Source organism: Oncorhynchus gorbuscha, linkage group LG01 (assembly GCF_021184085.1).
Source record: "Oncorhynchus gorbuscha isolate QuinsamMale2020 ecotype Even-year linkage group LG01, OgorEven_v1.0, whole genome shotgun sequence".
Taxonomy (NCBI): Eukaryota; Metazoa; Chordata; class Actinopteri; order Salmoniformes; family Salmonidae; genus Oncorhynchus; species Oncorhynchus gorbuscha.
The window spans coordinates 42,362,973-42,388,293 of record NC_060173.1 but is presented as its reverse complement, the minus strand read 5'-3'; the positions used below and the strand labels follow the sequence as shown (position 1 = coordinate 42,388,293).

The 25,321-nt window shown below is 43.1% G+C and overlaps 1 protein-coding gene across 3 annotated transcripts in view; it reads right to left on the bottom strand.

Moving 5' to 3' along the window:
• The window catches only part of znrf1 (zinc and ring finger 1), a 29,912-nt gene extending 5,319 nt beyond the window's left edge, over nucleotides 1-24,593 (bottom strand). For all 3 annotated transcript variants that reach the window (XM_046353281.1, XM_046353291.1, XM_046353297.1), the window contains exons 1-2: nucleotides 23,396-24,593; nucleotides 9,862-9,957 (exon numbers count right to left, since the gene is read on the bottom strand). In XM_046353281.1, coding sequence (XP_046209237.1) covers nucleotides 9,862-9,957; nucleotides 23,396-23,780 — 481 coding nt within the window. In that variant the 5' untranslated portion in view covers nucleotides 23,781-24,593. The remainder of the gene's footprint in view (nucleotides 1-9,861; nucleotides 9,958-23,395) is intronic.
• Between the last annotated feature and the right edge of the window lie 728 nt (nucleotides 24,594-25,321).

Here is a 25,321-nt window from a genome sequence, read left to right as displayed (position 1 = left end):
TTCAGCAAGGTAATGATCTGCAGGATAGAACACGGTAGCTCATACCCCAACAGTGAGTCACTGAAACACATTTCACAACAGCCATTGTTCTTAGAATAAAGACATTGTGGATTCCAGTAAAACCTAGTTTAAATTTGACAGGAAATGCTGCAGTGCCAGAACAGAGTAGGACACCAGACCACATCCTGTTACAGCAACTCAATACTTTCCCTGGAAACACCAGTGTGTGTGCGCGTGCGTGCGTGCGCAAGCACGCATCGTTCTTGTCATGACTGTTTTGTTTGAGTGAGAGTGGGGTTTTAGAACAAAGGGTAGACTTAAACAATAAGGCCCAAGGGGGTGTGGTGTATGGCCAATATATCATGGCTAAGGGCTGTTATTAGGCACAACGTGAAGCAGAGTGCCTTATTGCTTTTATAAACTGGTTACCAACATACACTGAGTATACCAAACATTAGGAACACCTTCCTAATATTGAGTATCAAAGGCTTTCCACCGGGATGCTGGTCCATGTTGACTCCAATGCTTCCCACAGTTGTGTCAAGTTGGCTGAATGTCCTTTGGGTGGTGGACCATTCTTGATACACACGGGAAACTGTTTATTTTTTTTAACTCAGCAGCATTGCTGTTCTTGACACAAACCTGTGCACCTGGCACCTACTACCATACCCTATTCAAAGCCACTTTTCTTTGTATTGCCCATTCACCCTCTGAATGTCACACATACACAATCCATGTCTCAATTGTTTCAAGACTTAAAAATCCTTCTTTAACCCGTCTCTCCCCCTTCATGTACACTGATTGAAGTGTAATTAACAAGTGACATCAATAAAGGATCATCGCTTTCACCTGGTTGGTCTATGCCAGTGAAAGAACAGTAAACAAGTATGTTTGTGTCATACCCGTGGTATATTATCTGATATACACATTCTGTTTTAGCCAATCAGCATCACAGACCCAAACTACCCAGTTTATAAAACGGGATGGTGAGGTGGACGTGATGCACTGAACCTCTGGTAGTCCATTCAAAGCATTTAAGGAAGTGAAGGTTATATTTTTAAATGACCCTAAATGAAATGTTTGGTTAGGTTTGAGCACTGGGTGAAAACAGTATTAGAACAAAGGAAAGCGGGGGGGAGGAGGGATGAGAGACGAGGGAGGGAATGTGGGGAAGCTAAGGTGAAGGGAGGAGAAGACAGCGTGAGATGGAGTGAGAGACAGACAGAAGACATATGCTCTGAATGTAAATCAGCTTAGCTAGCTGCCCAGTCCCGTCAACCCTCTGCCTCCCCCTCTCTCCCCCCCACCTCCCACCCCCTCTCCTCCAACATCCTCAATCTCCAAAACTGGTCCTCAGTAAATTTATACACAGCTGTTCCCTTTCCACACCCTTGCAGATAGAACAATAAGCACCCCCTCCTCCTCCCCCCGTCCTCACCTCCTGCTCCTTAGCTTGTTATCCTCTTAGGAGCTATGGCATCAGCGGCTCGCTTCGCATTATGCCAGCCAGCCAGAGGGAGGGAGTGTTTTTGTGCATGCAATGTTGTGTACATGGGGGGGGGATTTAGGTCTAGGTCTTCACACTGCAAAGTACAGTGCAGTATGTGTCTATATATTTGCGTCTGTGGGTATGCATTATTATTTGTGTGAAGTTTGTTAGGTCTTATGTTTTATGCTTATGTATGCGTGTGGGTTTTCTAGGAATCTAGGGGTGTTTGAGTGAGTGACTGAATGTGACACTGTTTTAGTAGAAATGTTAAGTTGGAGATTGAAGGATAGGTGAAGCCAGTCCACGTCAGCTGACCACAGTCTTTTTTGGGCTACGACATTGCATGATGATATTTTAATACCTGTGGTTAAATATAGCCCTTGCAGAGAGAGGAGAGTTGGTGAGAGAGAGGAGAGAGAAAGAGTTTGGCTTTTACAGCACAGGTGATAGCTGCCTGCTAGTCTGGAGGACACACAGAGACAGACAGGGAAGTAAGCCATGCTTGAGAAAGCCATAAAATAAAAAGTACTTTAATCCTATTTGATGTGTTTGGGAAGAATGCCAAATCTCTGTTGGCAATATACTGTATGCAAATGACACTGAGTGGGAAAGGAGTTTATCTGTGAAATAAACATGAATAATTCAATAACGTCAAGATATTACACTGTCTCTTACAGTTGATGGCGGACGGTGCTGTTTTTGACCAATATTAATGCACTTATATATATGTCTGTATTAGCTGGGTGTCACCACCCCTATGTTAATCTCCTATAAGGATCAATACTGGCTGGGGTGGGCAGGAGTTCACAGGTATAAGCACCATTAAAGACCACTGGGTAAACCACACAAATAATGTGTGGCATTTCTAACCAGTAACCAATATCACAATGTCAATCTGGCTGGCCAGATACCCACACACTGTATGGGTCCTCTATGTCATTATAATAGACACACACACACAACTCTCTAGCTGCTCCACAAACAGAAACAGTCAGAATGCAGACAGACACACATTTATCACTGCCACTGCGGACAGGGTGTGTGTGTGTGTGTGTGTGTGTGAGGTACATTGGCCATGCAGAGAGATCTGCTGATGTGTGACAGGAAGCGGGCCCAGCTGATTGACAATGGGCCACAGAGCATTCTGGGAAATAAGATAAGCCGCAGCCCTGTCCCTATGTGTCACTAACTCAGGGGATTGCAGAGCGAGAAAGGGGGGGGGGGGGACAGAGAGGAAGAGATGGAGAGAGAAAGCAAATGTGTCAGAAATCAAATTTGAAAGGACAGTTGAAAAACAACCCCAAAAAAATGAGAGATTTCTCCTCTTACTCTTTATCAGCCATCTCTGTATCACACTCCAGACTCTTCCATCCTTCTCAGTCACTCTCTGTACTATTCCATCCATCCCAGTCAGTTTAGCTCTACTTTTGCTGCTCACTATCAAGCCAGGCAACCTGGGCTACTATTGCCGGATACCAAGCACGCTAAGCAGTTAGCCCTTGTTTTAGGACCACCGATTTCCAGAGGTTTCTACTGCTGGCGTCTCTCATTTCACAGAGTGAATAGCGTGCTCGTCCTACTATCATTACTATCATGCCTCCGAAAAAAGGCAAGGACCACATCTCTGCTGGACAGGTACGTGAACTCTTGGAAAAGCTGAAAGTTTTCTATACAGAAATGATACTTCAGCAGGAAAAGAACTGTAAAAGCTTCATACAAATGATCATGGAGTCGACCAACAAACAGCTGGACGACCTGACTAAAGATGTACAAGACATTAAAACACGCCTTCAGTTCACACAGAAGGATGTGAATGAAGACACACTTGAAGATACACTTTCCAGAAACGGTTCCTCGATGCGGAATGAAATCACCACAGTCAGGGAGGGCCTCCAGAACCTGTCTGGGAAGGCAGAATGAAATCACCACAGTCAGGGAGGGCCTCCAGAACCTGTCTGGGAAGGCAGAATGAAATCACCACAGTCAGGGAGGGCCTCCAGAACCTGTCTGGGAAGGCAGAATGAAATCACCACAGTCAGGGAGGGCCTCCAGAACCTGTCTGGGAAGGCAGAATGAAATCACCACAGTCAGGGAGGGCCTCCAGAACCTGTCTGGGAAGGCAGAATGAAATCACCACAGTCAGGGAGGGAACCTCCAGAACATGTCTGGGAAGGCAGAATGAAATCACCACAGTCAGGGAGGGCCTCCAGAACCTGTCTGGGAAGGCAGAATGAAATCACCACAGTCAGGGAGGGCCTCCAGAACCTGTCTGGGAAGGCAGAATGAAATCACCACAGTCAGGGAGGGCCTCCAGAACCTGTCTGGGAAGGCTGATTACCTGGATGGACATTCGAGGAGAAATAATCTCGTAATAGATGTTATCCAGGAGAGCCAAAGTGAGACATGGGCTGAATCAGAGGACAATGTTTGAAAGCTGTTTACTGAGGAGCTAAAACTGGATCAACAGGTAGAGCTGGAACGTGCTCACCGGTCTGGGAATCCAGGGGGCACTGGTGGTGCAAATGGAACCAGACCCAGGACAATTGTAGTGAAATTCCTCAGTTTTAAAGATAAACATGCAGTCCTTGAAAATGCCAAACGTCTTAAAGAGTCCTTCGTCTTCATCAATGAGGGTTTCTCAGATGCAGTCTGTCAAAGAAGAAAGGAACTAATACCAGCCATGAAGGCTGCAAGAGAACGAGGTGACATAGCATATCTGAGGTATGACAAACTGATTGTTCACCTCAGTTAACTCCCAAGGAGTTAGGAGGAGCAACAGACAAGTCATTCCAGCTCCACACACACATCTCAGATTCCAACTGCTGATTCATGTTTGGACATATAAATACTGTGCATCTACCAAAGAAAGGTCTGTTGATTGCGCACTTGAATATATGCAGTTCAAGGAACAAAATTCATGAAATATGCTGTCTAGTGCAGTCAAACAATATTCATGTATTGGCAATAACAGAGACTCACATGGACTCTTCTCTTGAGGATGCTGAGATCTCTATACCTGGATATAATTTGTTCAGGAGGGACTGAAATAGATATGGGGGCGCAGTTGCAGTTTACATCCAGAGTCATATTCCAGCAAAACAACGTAAAGACTTCATGTTGAATGGATTAGAGGTGCTACGGGTACAGGTGGATTTTCCACATTTGAACCTAAACTAGTTGGTTGCTACTATAGGCCACCTGGTGCTGATGTGAAATATATTGATGTAATTTGCAAAATGTTGGACAAGGTAGCTGATGAAAACAGGGAAATATATTTTGGGGGTAGATATAAATATTGATTTTTTTAACACCAACTGTCCAATGAGAAAGAAACGTATTTCTGTTGCCAATGTACAGTTGAAGTCAGAAGTTTACATACACCTTAGCCAAATACATTTAAACACAGTTTTTCACAATCCCTGACATTTAATCCTAGTAAAAATGCACTCTCTTATGTCAGTTAGGATCACCACTTAATATTAAGAGTGTGAAATGTCAGAATAATAGTAGAGATAATGATTTATTCAGCTTTTATTTTTCATCACATTCCCAGTGGGTCAGAAGTTTACATACACTCAATTAGTATTTGGTAGCATTGCCTTTCAATTGTTTAACTTGGGTCAGACATTTCGGGTAGCCTTCCACAAGCTTCCCACAATAAAGTTGGGTGAATTTTGGCCCATTCCTCCTGACAGAGCTGGTGTAACTGAGTCAGGTTTGTAGGCCTCCTTGCTCGCACACGCTTTTTCAGTTCGGACCACAAATTTTCTATGGGATTGAGGTCAGGGCTTTGTGATAGTAACTCCAATACCCTGACTTCGTTGTCCTTATGCCGTTTGCCACAACTTTGGAAGTATGCTTGAGGTTGTTGTCCATTTGGAAGACCCATTTGCGACCAAGCTTTAACTTCCTGACTGATGTCTTGAGATATTGCTTCAATATATCCACAATTTTCCTTTCTCATGATGCCATTTGTTTTGTGAAGTGCACCAGTCCCTCTTGCAACAAAGCACCCACACAACATGATGCTGCCACCCCTGTGCTTCACGGTTGGGATAGTGTTCTTCGACTTGCAAGCCTCCTCATTTTTCCTCCAAACATAACAATGGTTGTTATGGCCAAACAGTTCTATTTTTGTTTCATCAGACCAGAGGACATTTCTCCAAAAAGCATGATCTTTGTCCACACGTGCAGTTGCAAACCGTAGTCTGGCTTTTTTATGGTGGTTTTGGAGCAGTGGCTTCTTCCTTGCTGAGCAGCCTTTCAAGTTATGTTGATATAGGACTCGTTTTACTGTCGATATAGATACTTTTGTACCCGTTTCCTCCAGCATCTTCACAGGATCCTTTGCTGTTGTTCTGGGATTGATTTGCACTTTTCGCACCAAAGTACCTTCATCTCTAGGAGACAGAACACGTCTCCTCCCTGAGCGGTATGACGGCTGCGTGGTCCCATGGTGTTTATACTTGCGTAATATTATTTGTACAGATGAACGTGGTACCTTCAGGTGTTTGGAAATTGCTCCCAAGGATGAACCAGAGTTATGGAGGTCTACAATTTTTTTTCTGAGTTCTTGGCAGATTTCCACATAATGTCAAGCAAAGAGGCAATGAGTTTGAAGGTAGGCCTTGAAATACATCCACAGGTACACCTCCATTTGACTCAAATGATGTCAATTAGCCTATCAGAAGCTTCTAAAACCATGACATCATTTTCTGGAATATTCCAAGCTGTTTAAAGGCACACTCAACTTAGTGTATGTAAACTTCTGACCCACTGGAATTGTGATACATAGAATTATAAGTGAAATCTGTCTGTAAACAATTGTGGGAAAATAACTTGTGTCATGCACAAAGTAGATGTCTTAACCGACTTGCCAAAACTAGTTTGTTAACAAGAAATTTGTGGAGTGGTTGAAAAATGAGTTTTAATGACTCCAACCTAAGTGTATGTAAACTTCCGACTTCAACTGTATGTAACCTGACCCAAGTTATGACATTACCAACCAGAACGTTCACTAATAGGTCTGGTATCACATCATCAACTTGTATCGATCACATTTTTACTAACATGGCTGAACATTGTTCTAATGCTGTATCAGTGGCACTAGGTTGCAGTGATCATAACTTGATTGCACTCACTAGGAAAACTAAAATACCAAAATCTGGCCCTAAGATAATCTACCTCAGGTCCTACAGAGGGTTCAGGACTCATTTGTGGATGAGATTAAAAATGTGCAACGGTTAGAAGTATGTAGTAAGGATGATCCTGAAAATGTCACTTAAGTTTATGAAATCATTTATGGTTATAGTTGATAAGTACGCCCCTTTAAGAAAATGCACTGTGAGGTCAAACGGTGCCCCGTGGATTGATGATGAGAAATGTAATGATTCAATGTTATGATGCCAAAAAAGTAGCAGATAAATGTGGCACTCTGTTTGATAAACAAAGTTATTGTAAATTAAGAAATCTTGTGACCAAGCTAAACAAAGGAAAGAAGAAGGGATTCGATAAGCACAAAATTGATGAAGGGTGATGGGAAAAAGCTGTGGGGAACGTTCAACACTTATGGGTAGGAATTCAAACATGTTCGCCTTTTTTGTTGAATCAGAGGGTAAATTTATTACAAAACCACATGACATCGCAAACTACTTTAATTAATATTTTACGGGCAAAGTGGACAAGTTGAGGAATGCTATGATTCCAACTGATGGCTCAGTGGCATATACCCTTATAAAAGATTGTATGATGAAGGAAAGGCAATGCATGTTCGAATTTCATCAAGTAGAAAGTGAAGAGGTAGAAAGGATGCTGCTGTCTCTTTCAGATGACAAGTCACCTGGTACAGATAATCTTGACGCCAGATTGCTTAGAGCTACAGCTAGCCAAATATCTACCCCAATCTCTTATATTTTGAATAAGTGCTTGATGTAGTGGGTGTGCCCAGAAGTCTGGAAAGAGTCAAAGGTTATTCCACTACCTAAGGATTTAAAAAAATCTGCATTCACTGGTCCTAATAGTCGTCCTATAAGTTTGCTGCCTGAGTTAAGTTAATTTTATCTGTACAAATCAAGGATTATTTCTAATGTAGTGATCTAATAACGGGTTTCCAGCATGTGTACAAAGAAGGGCATTCTACGAGTACGCCCTTAGCACAAATGACAGATTATTGGTTAGAGAGTATGGATGACAGGAAGTTAGTTGGTGTTGTGTTGCTAGATTTCAGTGCTGCTTTTGATGTAATTGATCATGAACTGTTACTAGGTAAACTCAAATGTTATGGTTTTAAGTCTGCAGCTCTATCCTAGATGGAAAGCTATCTATCCAGGAGAAGGCAAAAATGGTTATTTAATGGTAGCTTTTCAAACAATAAATATATACACTGTGGTGTTCCTCAAGGAAGTAGCCCAGGCCAATTTTTCATGACCTTCTGAGATGAACAAAGCAAGAATGGTCATGTATGCTGATGACTCCACAATGTATAGCGCAGCATCAGAATGTAATGAGCTAACAGATGTACTGAGCAGTGAACCAAGAATGGTGTCTGAGTGGGTTGATATGAACAAATTGTCACACTTCGAGTCCTGTCCAGTTCTATGGTCATCTGCAGCAAAGAAAGATATAAAACATCTCCAAATCACTCAAAACAGGGCTGGTAGATTATCTCTTCATTGATCTAGCTCAGTAGCTCAGTAGCTCAGTTGGTAGAGCATGGCGCTTGTAACGCCAGGGTAGTGGGTTCGATCCCCGGGACCACCCATACATAGAATGTATGCACACATGACTGTAAGTCGCTTTGGATAAAAGCGTCTGCTAAATAGCATATATTATTATTATTATTATTATCTAACCATATGAATATTATCCAAATGCATCAGAATCTCTCATGGCTTCATGTTAAAAACAAATTACAATCTAGTCTTCTGATTTTCTTTAGGAATGTTATATTTACATTTTTTTTTAAACAACAGTATTTTTCAGTCCAGTTAGTACATACTAGCAACACACATAACCACCAAACCAGACAGGCAAATTCAGGGCAGCTAAAACAACCCAAGCCAAGGAGAAATCGCCTTAAGAAATACAGTTTTATATAGAGACATAGCTGAATGGAACAATTTACCAATCCATATTTCTCAGGAAAAATGTAAATCCACCTTCAAGAAGAAGAAAAAAAACATCTAATGCGATAGATCACATGACTGGATGGCAAATAGATAGCATCAACTGAATGTTAAATGTGTTTCCTGTCAGGTATTTTAATGATCTGTATTGTCTACTTGTTGAAAGTCTTGATTGTGGTTGTTTGTAATGTCTTGTTAATTGGTGTTGGACCCCAAGAGGATTAGAACAGTGTTACGGCGTTAGCTAATGAGGATCCTAATAAAAATTACAATCTCAATCTTTTTCTACCCCCATTCCTTTTCAGCCCCTCATCTAGCTCCTTCTCCGTCCTGACAGACCTGGCTTTAAATGAGCCCCAGAAAGCAGACTGGTCATACGTGACATGCAGCCCACAGGGTCACCTTCAGCCCCAGACCGGAACGGAAAGTGCTCACTCAAACAGGTAGCAGTCAGTCAATCACAGGGGTGACCAAGGCTGCAGGCAGCCATCTCAGCTAGTCACGCTGTCACTCAAACAACCTGGAGCCAGGCCAGCACACATGGTCACGGGAAAAGAACAGCAGACAAGTACCCATAATGCCCTGGAAAGCTAATTGTATACCTGAATCGACTCGGAATGTATATCTGGCTTGACTGCCTGAACATACTTATATGTGCCTAGCTGACACTCTGAACATTTAACTGTCTCTCCCACAATCGGAGCATACTGATTACACATGAACCAAAACCAATTACAGAGCTCATGGCATACATACACTATCTCTGTGTATGGCTACTGTATGGTGCATGTAGATCAGGTTTTTCTTGTTTAGATACTGTGATTACTTAAGTACAAGCAGCTCAAGCCATTGTTATAGAATTCTAATTATATTTCTATGGCTACAGTCTGCAATGGACAATCCTGAACTCTCATATCGAGGCATGTTCACAGACAGACAGTAGTAATATGGAGAGAATCGATGGAGGGAATAACACTCGCCGTGACCCCCCAGCTCTGGTGCTAGAGAGACGGCTCATATAAAGTTCACGTCTACATTCCCACAGTCACAGCCAACATCGACATAGTAAGAGATAGGGGGGAGAGAGCATCATAGGAGACGGTGATGAGAGGCTATGTGAGCAAGAGAGAGAAGGCTAATGAGAAGAATGCAAAGATTCAGAGGAGGAAAAGTGACAAACAAGAGGGGAGAGAAGAGATCAAGAGCAGGATATAGGGTCTGGGGAGAGGTAGAGGAAGTGTGTCTCACCATTATAGGACAGGCGGGGCTTGCTTAGACACATGATGAAGTGCACCTCCATCTCATTGGACGCCACAGACTTGGAGCAGACAGGACACTTGAACCCTGTGGAGAACGAGGTTAGACCTTAGTATATACACACACAAGTTACACTGGCGCTCAAAGCAACCATCCAATTTACAACAGTGAATAAGTGAAACTAATTATCTTAGATTATTACAAACCAATGTTCCAAACTAAAATAGGGGCACCACAAACATTGGCATCAACCATGTAGTCACACTGAATCACTCGGTCTGTCTTTTCTAGTCAGCCCCCTTTGCATGACAATGTGATACAGACCTGTCCCCTATTAATCATGTAATACAACACTTATCATCTGTAAAAATGTTGAATCTTCACCTGCATATGGAAAGGGACTGCAGATGGAAATGAGCTGTGTTGCAAAATCTGGTGAGATATACAGTATGTTGTCCCTGACGAATAAACTAAACTCTTTTTCAAACTGTGTTGATACAAATCTGGCACATAGAGTGAGTCATTAATCACATACTGTATATCCCATCCCAAATAGCAGACATGACTTACTGCAAAGCCCTATTTTAGCTATCTCCCTTACGATGTTTGGTTTCAGCTTTGTGCATACAACAGCATTAGCAAAGCAAATAGCAGGAGATTACATCAATTCCTGGCGTCGCTCTCTATCCAGCCACGGGTTGAGTTTTGCATCATGAGCTCTCAATACTGCTTAAACACAGACACTATTAGTGTTCAGCTGGCTGCATCCAACACTTTAAAATGTACACAGCAACCATAAAACAGACACCAGGGTAGTGTCCCAAATGGCACCCTTCCCCTATATCGTGCACTACTTTGGAATATAGGGTCTCGTTTGGGACGCAACCCAGTAGTGTTTAGCTGGCTGCTGCACCAAACCCTTTACGTTTATTTACACAGTTACCATGCCAGATCCCACAGCGCTGGTCTGGACTTGCCAGTGTTTTAATACACAATAGCAGGCCATTATCACGTTGGCCATGAAACCACTCAGTACAGCGACCACGCTGTGCTGTGTGTGCATGGCCAGAAATGAGCTCAGCCGTGCCAAAATCAGTGTGCTTTTGGTAGAATTATAACTATGCACTCATGAAGATGTTGCTATCAATTTAATACTGGTAGCATATGACCGAGTTATTCTTCAATCCTAGTTAGTTATTCATGTAATGTTTTAGAAATGGTACATGGGACAGCAGTGGGCAGAATGTGTCCTTCCGTATTTTCTCTTTACTCAGTAGAGGGAAGGACAGCATAAATGTGTCAGTGATGGGATTCGTAACCTTATTGCCCATGGACAATATGTGCTTGGGAGACTGCAGAACTACCGCTATGCCACGCTACTGCACCGGAATGTGTGTTTAGTGTTAAGTCAGGGTCTAAACTCTTTCTATGGAGGCTTGTCTGGTTTCTATGAGTCTGTCTGGGATTTACCTAAAGAGCATAAAGCATTAAGCAGACGGACTACCACAGTCGGGAGAAGAGTTGGAGAGATGAAGAAAAGCTGTAGAGTTCGAGGTAAGAGAGTAGCTTGGAAGATACGTTTGACAAAGGGATGAAGGTGGGATTGATAGACAGAGGGAGGGAGAAACTAAGAAGGGAAGTAAATGTAGTCAGTAAACCAGGGCCCCCTCCCCACCCACCAGCCCCCCACGGCAGCTGACCCACTTTTCCCCTGGCTGCTATTTTCAGCCCCTCCTTAGGGACAGATGGAGAGGGGGATGGAAGACATTTGAGAGGAAAAAAAGCGAGGTGCAGGAGGACTTCATAAGAGAGATGCTCTGCAGAGGTTGGATGGACCTGATGGACAGAGAAAGGCCATGAATCCCCTGCCAGAAGGCAAGAGGCCAGAGAGGCCCTGTCTGTAAATGGCAAAGCAGACATTATATGGCAGCATCTCTATGACCATTCCAATGATCAAAGAAGTGTTCAAACAGAGTTCCCTTGACAACACTGTGGACCGTTTATCCTCATCATGGAATGGAAACAATGCTAATTTACCCTTCCCTTTCTTGTTCAGACTTTCGGCCATTTTCTCTCACTGAATATAAGTGTGTGTGTGTCCATCCACTGAGGCGACATCAGCCTCTGAGAACATACTGTAACTGAGAAATAGCACTCTAGTGTGAGGTCAAATAGGGGCAAAAGAAAATCACAAGACTGCATCAAAACATAAGCAAACAAAGATATTCCCCACAGTGAACACAGTGTGTGTCATGAACACAGAGCTGGCCCTTCATCAAACCACACATACAAGACATACTTCATACTGGCAGAGAGAGCACAAATAATCAACACAAACAAATGTACCTGCATGAAGCTAAGACTAACCACCACACCATAAGGGAAGGGCGGCTTATAATAATGGCCGGAACGGAGCGAATGGAATAGCGTCGCTGTATTTGAAACCATTCCACTCCAACCATTACCATGAGTCCGTCCACCCCAATTAAGGTGACACCAATCTCCTGTGGTATATGTACATATCTACCTCTATCAACTTTGTACTGGTACCCCGTGTACACAGCCAAGTTATCGTTATTCCTTGTGTATTTATTCCTTGTGTCATTATCTTTCTATTATTTCTGTTTTTCTCTCTGCATTGTTGGGACCCGTAGGCACTTCACTGTTACTCTACCTGTTGTTTACGAAGAGTGTGACAAATAAAATGGTATTTTGTTTGATAGTCTTACTAGGTAATAATACAGCCACTGTATACCTACCCTGAACAATGTCGAGTACAGATGTCACACAACTGTATAGATATCAAGCCATTGTTAAAGTAACTATGGAGTGGGCATGCTAAGCCCAAGATGACCAGCGCGCTGCCCCCATGTTCCTGTAGGTGAAATAGAGCCGTCACACTGCGCTTCTGTTAAAGTGTCCCAAGGCGCCTCTCGACAAAGCCGACACTTTTCTCAAGCCGAGCCGACTGACTCAATCTCTGCTTCATGCATTTTTCATGATACCGCTGCAGTCCAGCCCCATTCGCCATCGTCAATGACAACGAATTCAAAACCTTACAAAAATACCTATGTCTCGGAAGCTCATAAAATGCCCATGACTGGCCACCAGCAATATGATAGCTTCCTTCCTCAGGATCATTACCCTCTCGATACCTAACCCCTCCTCTCCCTGTGTGTGAGAGAAGAAAAACCATCTCCTTTTTTAGATGATGTCAAACTGCATTTACCCTTCTTCAGAAGCACTTCAAATGTGAATTACTGCGATTTAAGGTAAAATTGTAAACATTAGGCATAAGAAATGGATCACTTAAACCACCAAACAAAAAAAAGACGTAGATAGACAGGATCAGCACCCTAAATGACTTTAGATCAAATTAACGGTTAGGTTAATTGTTTTGTAAACCACACTCCGACTGAATCAATACATTGTTGTGACAAGTGTATTCAACCGTCACATAAATATCTAGGCTCTAGGCCAGGTTGAAACGGAAGACTGAAAAACACAAAAAGGTTTTGGATAAATGCTACTATTTGCAAATAACAGTTAACTGCTGATGGTAAGGCAAGGCCATGCATCTGACACAATATTTCACTCATGTGGCACAAACATCACTGCATAAGCACAGTTAAAATACCTCAGAATAATTTCCTCCACACGGGTCTTTTGGGGGCCATAAGTGAGATTTGGTTGGGGGGCCCCTCACGTCACAATAACACTTTAGTGGCCCCCCTCTTGATGGTGGAGAGAAAACTGAAGTTTTAAAGTTAATTTCCTGCAATTCTACACATTTTGTCATGGGGCGTAGAGAACATGTTGCAGTTTTATAAAAAAATGTCATGCAATTCTAGGGCACAGACAAAATGTGCACTTTTACAGCTAATTTCCTGCAAATCTACCTATTTTTCCATGGGATTGAGAGAGATTTTTGCCATTTTAAAGCTGGGGAAAATCAGGAGCTGAGACAAAACGCTAGTTGACTTGACAAACAAGACGAACTGGCAAAAGACAAACAGAGAACACAGGTATAAGTACCCAGGGGATAATGGGGAAGATGGGCGACACCTGGAGGGGGGTGGAGACAAGCACAAGGACAGGTGAAATAGATAAGATATGCATCTGCTGGTCACAGATACCTTAAATAAAAAGTAGGGTGTGGATCAGAACACCAGTCCATATCTGGTGTGACCAACATTTGCCTCTTGCAGCGTGACACATCTCCTTTGCATAGAGTTGATCAGGCTGTCAATTGTGGCCTGTGGAATATTGTCATTCCACAGGCCACAGGCTTGTCTCCACTTACCTCCAGGTGTCACCAATCTTCCCCATTATCCCCTGGGTAATTATACCTGTGTGCTCGGTTTGTCTGTTGCCAATTCGCCTTGTTTGTCAAATCAACAAGCATTTTGTATGCACTCCTCTTCAATGGCTGAGATGTTGCTGAATAATGGCAGGAACTGGAACAGGATGTCATACACGTTGATCCAGAGCATCCCAAACAGGCTCAAATGGGTGACATGTCTGGTAAGTATGCAGGCCATGGAAGAACTGGGACATTTTCAGCTTCCAGGAATTGTGTACAGTTCCTTGCGACATGGGGCTGTGCATTATCATGCTGAAATATAAGGTGATGTCGGTGGATGAATGGCATGACACTGGGCCTCAGGATCTCATCACTGTATCTCTGTGCATTCAAATTGCCATTGATAAATGCAATTGTGTTTGTTGTCCGTTGCTTATGCCTGCCAATACCATAACCCCTGTTCACAACATTGACATGAGCAAACCGCTCGCCCACACGACGCCGTACACGCTCTGCAATCTGCCCAGTACAGTTGAAACAGGGATTCATCCGTGAAGAACACGCTTCTTCAGCATGCCAGTGGCCATCGAAGGTGAACATTTGCCCACTGAAGTGGGTTACGACGCCAAACTGCAGACCCTGGTTAGGTCGACAGTTTGTGCAGAAATTATTTTTGTGTGCAAACCCCAGTTTCATCAGCTGTCCAGATGGCTGGTCTCAGACGATCCTGGAGGTGAAGAAGCCAGATGTGGAGGTCCTGGGCTGAAGTGGTTATACGTGGTCTGCGGTCGTAAGGCCTGTTGGACATACTGCCAAATTCTTTAAAATGTTGGAAGCAGCTTAAGGTAGAGAAATTAACCTTAAATTATCTGGCAACAGCTCTGGTGAACATTCCTGCAGTCAGCATGTCAATTACACGCTCCCTCAAAACTTGTGGCATTGTGTTGTGTGACATAAGTGCACATTTTAGAGTGGCCTTTTACTGTCCCCAGCACAAGGAGCACCTGTGTAATGATCATGCTGTTTAATCAGCTTCTTGATATGCCACACTTGTCAGGTGGATGGACTATCTTCGCAAATAAAAAATGTTGAGAGAAATAAGCTTTTGGGTGTATGGAAAATTTCAGGGATCTTTTATTTCAGCTCATGAAACCAACACTTTACATGTTGCGTGTATATTTTTGTTCCGTGTACTGTATATTATTTTTATTTTTTCACTTGGGGGCCTCCTAGCGACCACTTATGCCTGGAACCGGCCCTGCCTCCACAAGCCAAAACTGTGAGCCAGATGAACACTAACTTGGAAAGATCTGGTTTTGAATTAATAAAGTATACATTTTCAGTTTCCAAATGTTCTGAAGACCATCATGACACACTCACCCAAAGCCAACAAACTATTTTAATTAATTGTAGCAATTCACATAGACAAATGTTTGGCTTCTACCTTGAACTTGTATTGATTTTAAGGCAATCATGAATCTTAACACTTCATGAATCATTAATCTCTACTTAAAGCAATCCTGTCATCGCCTCAAGCATTCTGCATAAATTATACAATGCATTTGTTAAGTATTCAGACCCCTTGCCTTTTTCCACATTGTTACGTTACAGCCTTATTCTAAAATAGATAACATTTTTTAAAATCTTCATCACTCCACACAATACTCCATAATGACAAAGCGAAGACAGGTTTTTAGAAATTACAGACAGACCCTTTGCTATGAGACTCGAAATTAAGCTCAGGTGCATCCTGTTTCCATTGATCATCCTTGAGATGTTTTTATAACTTGATTGGAGTCCATCTGAGGTAAATTATATTGATTGGACATGATTTGGAAAGGCACACACCTGACAGTGCATGTCAGAGCAAAACCCAAGCCATGAGGTCAAAGGAATTGTCTATAGAGCTCCAAAACAGGATTGTGTCGAGGCACAGATCTGGGGAAGGGTACAAAAACAATTCTGCAGCATTGAAGGTCCCCATAAACACAGCGGCCTCCATCATTCTTAAATGGAAGAAGTTTGGAACCACCAAGACTCTTCCTAGAGCTGGCTGCCCGGCCAAACAGAGCAATCGGGGTGAGAAGGGAGGTGACCAAAATCCCAATGGTCACGCTGACAGAGCTCCATAATTCCTCTGCGGAGATGGTATAACCTTCCAGAAGGAAGGTTACCATCTCTGCAACACTCCACCAATCATGCCTTTATGATAGAATGGCCAGACGGAAGCCACTCCTCAGTAAAAGGCACATGACAGCCCACTTGGTGTTTGCCAAAAGGCACCTAAAGGACTCAGACAATGAAAAACGTAATTCTCTGGTCTGATGAAACCAAAATGAATGCCAAGCGTCACGTCTGGAGGAAACCTGGCACCATCCCTACGGTGAAGCATGGTGGTGGCAGCATCATGCTGTGGGGATGTTTTCAGTGGCAGGGACTGGGAGACTAGTCAGGATTACGGGAAAGATGAACGGAGCAAAGTACAGAGAGATACTTGATGAAAACCTGCTCCAGAGCGCTCAGGACCTTAGACTGGAGCGAAGGTACACCTTCAAAACAGGACAACGACCCTAAGCACACAGCCAAGACAACGCAGGAGTGGCATTGGGACAAGTATCTGAATGTCCTTGAGTGGCCCAGTGTTAATGGAATTTATATGTTTAAATGAATGATTAGAATATTCCACCCTGAAACCATATAATTGTATGAAATTGATTAGGATCATAAAATTATTATTAATGATGTGTGTAGTTTTTGTCAGTAAAATTATATAATAAGTGTGTAGTTTTAGTCAGAATTAGGGTAAAACAAAATAATTGTACAATATGTCTCTATAATATCTTAAACACAGACTGTCTGAGCAAAATTCGGTGCCGACCTTGGCTAGGGGCCACAGAGATTTGGGCGAGGGCAGGGAGTACTTCTCACGGCATCACGGTCTCCATACTCTATGTCGGCTGGGTAGGGAGACAGGATACCTTCTGTTTGTGTGTGAAAGTATGTGCGTAAGGAGCCAATATAAAATGAATGGTTTTGTACAATGAACTAGCGCTCTCGTGAATAAACATTTTGGCTATCATAGCTGGGCCTCAGTCTGTTTTATTCAACCAGTATCTTGCAAATCTTGGGTTGCAGACTGAGTAGTTTAATTGAATTGGGTTATGAACATTGAGAACATAATTCTCGTAACACCCAGCCAGAGCCAAGACTTGAACCCGATCGAACATCTCTGGAGAGACCTGAAAATAGCTGTGCATTGACACTAAATCAAATCAAATTTATTTATATAGCCCTTCGTACATCAGCTGATATCTCAAAGTGCTGTACAGAAACCCAGCCTAAAACCCCAAACAGCAAGCAATGCAGGTGTAGAAGCACGATGGCTAGGAAAAACTCCCTAGAAAGGCCAAAACCCAGGAAGAAACCTAGAGAGGAACCAGGCTATGTGGGGTGGCCAGTCCTCTTCTGGCTGTGCCGGGTGGAGATTATAACAGAACATGGCCAAGATGTTCAAATGTTCATAAATGACCAGCATGGTCGAATAATTACCCATTACCCATCCAACCTGACAGAGCTTGAGAGGATCTGCAGAGAAGAATGGGAGAAACTCCCCAAATACACGTGTGCCAAGCTTGTCGCGCCAATACCCAAGAAGACTTGTGGCTGTAGTCGCTGCCAAAATTTGCTTCAACAAAGTACTGAATAAAGAGTCTGAATACTTATGTAAATGTGAGATTTACGTTGTTTTTTTTATTATACATTTGAAAACATTTCTAAAAACGTGTTTTTGCTTTGTCATTATGGGGTATTCTGTACAGATTGCTGAGGGGTGGAAAACAATTTTCATTTTAGAATAACGTAACATAACGTATTTTAGAATAACGTAACAAAAGGTGGAAAAAGTCAAGGGGTCTGAATACATTCCTAATGCACTGTATATAATACATGATGGTTTAAATAGGTCAGAATATCATTAAACAACATGTATTATTAGAACAAAGTAAGAAGTAAGTTTCAGTGTGTTAAAATGCAAGGATGCCTACCCACCTGTTCCCTTAAGCATTCCATAAACATAAACACTATCTAAAGGGAGTATTCACAACAAGAAGACCACCAGCAGATCATTGGATTTCAAAATCACAATATCAATATTTAGATTCATATTTTAATAGCATTCCCTTGGCTCATTGGTAAAATGCAACAAGCACACACACACAAAAAAAAAACTGACTAGATCTCTCCCTAAATTCATGATGTTTTCAAAATGACATTCGACCGAATCTGTCTTTGCTCAGAGAATCATGTAGAGGGAGAGATGGAGGGAAGAGAGGAGCAGGGGAGTTGTGGTAGCCAGCCAGACAAACACAGTACTGAGAGGTTCAAGGGTAGCATTATGAACAGAGCCAAGAGGTACAGTAGCAGACGAACAGAGTGCACATCCCAAATGGCACCCTATTCCTTATACAGATGTAGGATCTTAAATTTGAGCCAGTTTGCTACAGCAGGAAAATCACCCTGCTGTAACAGGAAATGTGAATTATGTGGATTATAATTAATGGACAATTTTGTAGGAGTTGCTACATTTTTTAAAAGGGAAAATCAAGTCTGATATTTCAAAGTGGAAATTAAACTTCAAATACACTACAGGTTTTACATTTCCTACATTGCAGAAAAATTATTCTGCAACAGGGTGATCAAATTAAGATCCTACATAAGATTCTACAAAGGTAGTGCACTATATAGGGAATAGGGTGCAATTTAGAATGTGACCCTGGTCAAAAGTAGTGCACCATATAGGGAATAGGGTGCTGGTTGGGATGCAAGACAGAGAGGGGATAAGACACCATTAAAGGGTACAGATGGGAAGTCTGTCTCCCTCTAGCAGGCAAGGTGACAACTAGCTCCTTGTAATACCCTGCCCGACCTGCTGTCCAGAAAGCCTCTGTCTCTCTGAGGAGAGCAAACACCTTGCTATTTCAAGCCCTCTCTCTGTCAAGTCAAGGACATAGCTTGTTTACTGTCTACACAGGTCATTAGAGTAGACAAGACAACATAGATTATCTTATTAAATGAGTGACCTTGTTTGTTTGTGTATAACTTCTTTCCACGTGTCTGGGCTGGTTGTCCCTCTAATGATGGTACTAAATGAGGAGTGTATGAGTGTGTCTAGAGACCGGTTTAGTCCAGAATACAGGACATTATGTTCAGAATACAGGACATTATGTTCAGAATACAGGACATCATGCCCATACATGGATAGTAGCCATTTGATTACATCACATCCAACTCAAACCCAACTCAGACAACTCTTTACCTTACCGGAAAGAACAGCAGTTTCCATGGAAACAGCTGAATGAGAGAGTCAAAGACTTGGAGAGGGAAAGGGGGAGGAGGGGGCCGAGAGAGCTGACATACTGACCTATTGTTGTTTTAGCTAAACTCTTTGATTGCAGGAAGTAATGTGGCCTTAGATACAGGTGAGACGGGGGTAGAGTATGGGTAGGAGGGAGGTGTGTAATGGCACTGGTGTGTATTGTGTCGGGAGAAAGGGGTATCATTACACAGCGAATAAGACAGAATGGGCTGTTATGCTGTGGTGAGAAACAATGTGATTTAGGTTTGTGATGCTTAATGATTTAGAAAGCATCCAGTGATCAGTAATGCTTACTAGCCATTGGCATTATCAGTGTAGTTGATTGACAGGGGCCATTGCCCCCTGCTACTGATGTCAAAGGTTTATCTTTAGAAAGTCTCTGCTGTATGAGGACAGGATTTAGTCCCTACACCACGGCAACGGTCGCCACTGCCTTAGCTCCGTCCATTTGTGGTGTCCTTTTATTAGAAAGGTCTGTCGGCTGTCACTCAACAACAGACTGGCTGTGAAACACTGGTGACAGAAAGTCTGTTAGAGGAACTTGTCAAGCTTCTATCCCTCTCTCACCTTACCTCAGTCTCTTCCTTTCTCCCTCTCTCACCTTACCCCAGTCTCTTCCTTTCTCCCTCTCTCACCTTACCTCAGTCTCTTCCTTTCTCCCTCTCTCACCTTACCTCAGTCTCTTCCTTTCTCCCTCTCTCACCTTACCTCAGTCTCTTCCTTTCTCCCTCTCTCACCTTACCTCAGTCTCTTCCTTTCTCCCTCTCTCACCTTACCTCAGTCTCTTCCTTTCTCCCTCTATCCCTCTCTCCCTCTCTCACCTTACCTCAGTCTCTTCCTTTCTCCCTCTCACCTTACCTCAGTCTCTTCCTTTCTCCCTCTCTCACCTTACCTCAGTCTCTTCCTTTCTCCCTCTCTCACCTTACCTCAGTCTCTTCCTTTCTCCCTCTATCCCTCTCTCACCTTACCTCAGTCTCTTCCTTTCTCCCTCTATCCCTCCCTCCCTCCCTGGCCCTCTGTCTCTTGAGGAAACAAGTGTGTGAGGATATTGTGGGGATAGCAAGGAGCAAGCAAGTGTGCATCTTGAAAACAGCAGTGACAAGCAACATGGTTGTCACAGCAACAGAAATCCTCTCTCAGCAATCCAGTGTAGACTGTGTGTGTGTCCCTCTTCCTCTGTATACACTGTGCTGAGCTAATGGGAGAATGGAGAGAGACAGTGTTTGAGGAGATGGGAAAACAGAAATAAAATGAGTGACCTATATTGTTGAATCGTGCTGCCAGACAGTTTAGCACATATGTTCCACAATCCCATCATTCCAAAAAAACTTGCCACTAAAACCCAGCCACAACAGTGTGTGTCTACAGTAGTGCGTGTGTTCATGTGTGTGTGTGTTATCGTTGTCATTATTTACGTTTCAATTTAAATGGAGGTGTACACAAGGGAATGATTGCTTATGGCTCTAATCTGAGAACAATTACATTGGTTTCCGCTAAAAGAGAGTTCAATCAGTGCTCTGCTCAGCTCACATCGGTGAGTGAGTGATTACTTATCTCTGTGACAGGTGACTGTACACGGTGGGTCAAACACAGGAGAGATATTACACAGACCATTTTTAAAGGGTCTTTCATCTGAAAGTGCATAACAACAACAGTAGGTGAACAACTCACTAAGTGACAATGCAGAAAGGACTCAGAAAGGACTGTTTAGGAACAGCATTAGTGGAGGGAGAATTGTCTCAGTGTTGTTCACTGCTTGCATCTAGATCAAACAGTTGACTAATCAGAAGGAGGTTTCCTGTCAGGATCAAGTTTATCAGGCAGTCATACACCAGCCGTGTAGGCACGGAGGAAGCCAGGCCCAACCAATCAGATTGAGCAAAAACAAAAATATTTACTTGTCAGTGGTCCAAACGGGACATTATTTGTCATGCAAATAAGCTGTGTGTTTTTGGTCCACCCAAATTTCAGCTGGCCCACCCACAGCACTGTCATACACTATTGATAGAGTGTCAATGCAGTATCACGGAGGCTGAGGAAAAGGACAGGGCAAAACAGTCCAGTTGGTAAAGATCAGAGGCCTCTGTGATATTTGGGCATTTCCACTGTAACGGAATTATTCTGAGACTCAGATATTTCCATTTAAAATGTATGCCAAACAAAAAACATTGATTTCAACTCCTTTGCAAAATGACATTTTGAACAATTTACACAGTAAAAAATAATAATTCAATGGAAAAACTGTGCAAAGTTTGGTAACATAATTAATTGGTAACACAGCTTTATTCTGTTACTAAACGTATCTGCACAGTTCATCCTGTGAATCCGTTTTTGAAAAATGTTCAGGGAAATGTTTAAAAGTAGTCCTTGTGAATAAAGTGATTTTTCTTATTTTTCCACACTATGAGGTTGGAATAATACTGTGAAATTGTGAAAATTATAATAATTACTTTTTTGTGTTTTGGTGGGTTGGCGTTCTGGCATACCTGATGGCCTGCCTCCCCACTCAGACCACTCCCAGACAGTCCTAGCAAAATTCTTCCTTGAGAAATGGCTATTTCCTAAGAAGCATTTTTTCATCTTTTTGACCATTTTAATTGAAAACAAATCAGAGTAGGTTCCTTAATTGATAATGAGATAAGAAGGGCTGTCTTGGACCAGTGTGATTCTGCTCCCATAGAATTGCCCATTTGTAATGATCAAACCCTTGGAGAAGTACAGTATATCCCATTGTCATAGGAGTGCTCTGTGACTTTGTGTCATTACATTGTTCATTTTGCAGCAGAACTGTCTACGGTCTACCATGGTGGAAACTCAAGCCTTCGTGTGTTAAAATGCTTTGCAAGACTGCCAGTACTGTTTCTAGTTTGACAAATCAATTGAAGGCAACAAGATGTCTGACAAATGCTCCACTGAGATAAGAAATATCCAGAAAAAAAATACTACATACTATGATAAGAGTGTGACCATAACAGACTGGAGGGTTTGAAATTGATACAATTTAAGATTGTGTCTCTGTCTCAAAACATGCTCTATCAGAGACATAGACATGGAGCTCAGAATGGAGTTACTAGAAATCTGTAATACTGTTGGTCTAGAATAGACCAGTGTAAGGCATTGGTCTACTTAGCATGGCCTTCACTTTTCAATCCCCATTAATAAATACCCTGTGAAACTGAAACCTGAATACATTGACTATCTTTTCCATCCTTAGGCCTTCTTTAGCCACCCCCCAACCAGAGTGGACAGAAGAAAGCGGTTTTGAAAACAGGGCTAAAATCTGTACCCGAAGCAGGACCAGTGCCTTGCTCACAGAAAGCTTCTCAGTCACATAAACATGAATATCATGGGTCGCCTAGTGATAAAAGGGAGGCAAACAATCTGGATGATGCCTAACTCTCTGTTTCCCTCCCATGGGCTGCTGTTTTGGGCTTTGGTAATGAGGGCCTGGGGACCTGAGCCAGTGTCCTCAGTTTTCTGCAGCTCAGGCCCTGACAAGCCCAGTCAGTGACACATATTGTGGTTTGAGGTAAGCGGATGATAATGCTGGGCCCTCCCTCCTCCTCTCTAATCATAGGCCAATTGACTGAGCTAGATTTGGGAACATGGCTTAAAGCGTCATTTCTCACAACAAGGTATTGGAGACATCCTGCCAGACAAGAGGTCAGACACTCAATAAACCCTGACTTCGTGGCCTGCCGCACACACTTCACAAATGAATGAATGAAGTTCCACGGATGGTAGGGAAGTTTGCTGATGACATCTAGCCTAATGTCAAAGCATCCCTCTGTAAACCCTGATAACTTCGATGTATGCTGCCAGCCAGAGGTGGATGTGTTGACACTTACCACTGTGGGCGCTAAACCACCGGGGTGCAATGTGCAGGGGCAAGGTGTCTGCCAACGACCCTCGGGATCCCAGATAGAGCATACCGTCCGTGTGATGCCCGCCGCCTGTTTCCTGGTAGCCGTTACCATGGGCAGCGTTAGTGCCAGACCCCCCTCCGGCCCTGTCCGAGTCAGTTCCTCTGGGGGTATAAAACCCAAAGGGCACCGCAGGACTATGTTCTATGCCCATCCCAGCCACTGAACTCACTGAGCGGCTGCGTAGCCCCATAGTGCCACTCGGTCGGTAGTGGCCAAAGTGAGCCGAGGGCGGCACTGCGCTGTCATCCGTCGAGACACCGGGAAAAGCACCCCGTGGCCGCCCTGCCGTACTTTGCTTGCCCCCCATCCAAAGTACCCGAGCAAAATGGGTGGGGGTTGTTGAAATGGGGGCTCCGCAGAGAGTCGAGCCGTCACTGGAATCGCCCCCGACACGCCTGTCTGCAGTGGACTTCTCGCCCTTTGCCAAAGACAAAACGGAACCTAAAAAAAATCTGGGTTGTCAAGTCTGACTAACAGACGCAACAGCCCATTTCCCTGACCGCAGCATGAGCGACTGGGTGCTTTGATTCACACCAACCGAGAAAAAAATAGAATCTAAAGGATGATGTCAAACGAATGACTGACAAACAAAACGATAAAGATAAGCAACACGTTTTCCCTCACAGCTAATGACAGGTAGCCTGCCCAAAATCACAACAAGGTTGACAAACATAAAGCGCAACAAACGTATCCGACAGTAGAGCTTCTCCGCAATTGGCTACCACATTTACATGTATTATTTTGCCTTGACTGGCTCAGCTGATCATAGCAATGACAACTGTTGCTGTCTGTCTGCCAGTATGTCTTTCCAACGATGTGTGTCCGAGTCCACTTGTTCTCCGGTTCCCGGAGATTCGGGTCAATGTATGCCGCTCCCCTGCACTATCATATCCGCGCGCTCGCTCTCACTCTTGCTGCTGGCAGACAATGGCGTTCAGTGCGCATACTCGGATTATCAATGTAAAGACAGTGTGAAGAGGGAATACACAGTACTCTATATTCTTAATCACGATTAATTGATTAACAGATTGTCCTCGTTGTCTATCTCTTCTAGAAATCCAACGATGGCTCTTGTCTGGCTCGTCCCCGGCTGCCAAATCAGAATGCAGTGTGAGCAGAGGACGAGATATGACCTGATGTCATAACCAAGTTAACATGCAGATGGCACAGCATTCATATTTCTCACCATATACGGCATTGTTGAGATTATTGACTCATGAGTAATTATGGGATTAGGCCTACTAAATCTCATCATGTTGATTAGTAGCCTTCATGTATTTCCCCCCAAATAGTCCTAATTGTTATTGGCATAAATTATTGCCGAACTGTTTATTAGCCTACTGTTAAATAAACTATAAATGAACAAGCAATGAAGACTATTCACCATTTATAAACCCAGTAAACAATTTGTAAGGTGCCAGAATGTAAAATAAACTACCACTGTGTGTTTTTTAAAAGCAATCTGACTGAGAAAACGGTCTATCATTCCATGGTATCGCAGTTGAAAGAGAAAGGATAGCCTATAGGCCTACGGAACGAGTCAGAGGTATTTACTTTGCCTTCTTTTATTAATGTGTGTGGGTGTGCCACTGTGCCAGGAAACACACATCAAATGCGTGTTAACAATCGCTTTGATTTAGGCTACACGTGATACAGGTTGGCCTATGTGTCTGAATGTGTGGGTTTGAGTGACAGCACAGTCAGGGGCGACAGACACCTGTCACTCCCATTCACTCATGCAACAAGGCAGTCTAACTAACAGTATATCAGAATGTCATATCTCAGGTCAAAATAACCCAATTAGGGCATCCTTGTTGATGTGGTCATTAAACATAGCCTACCTACCCC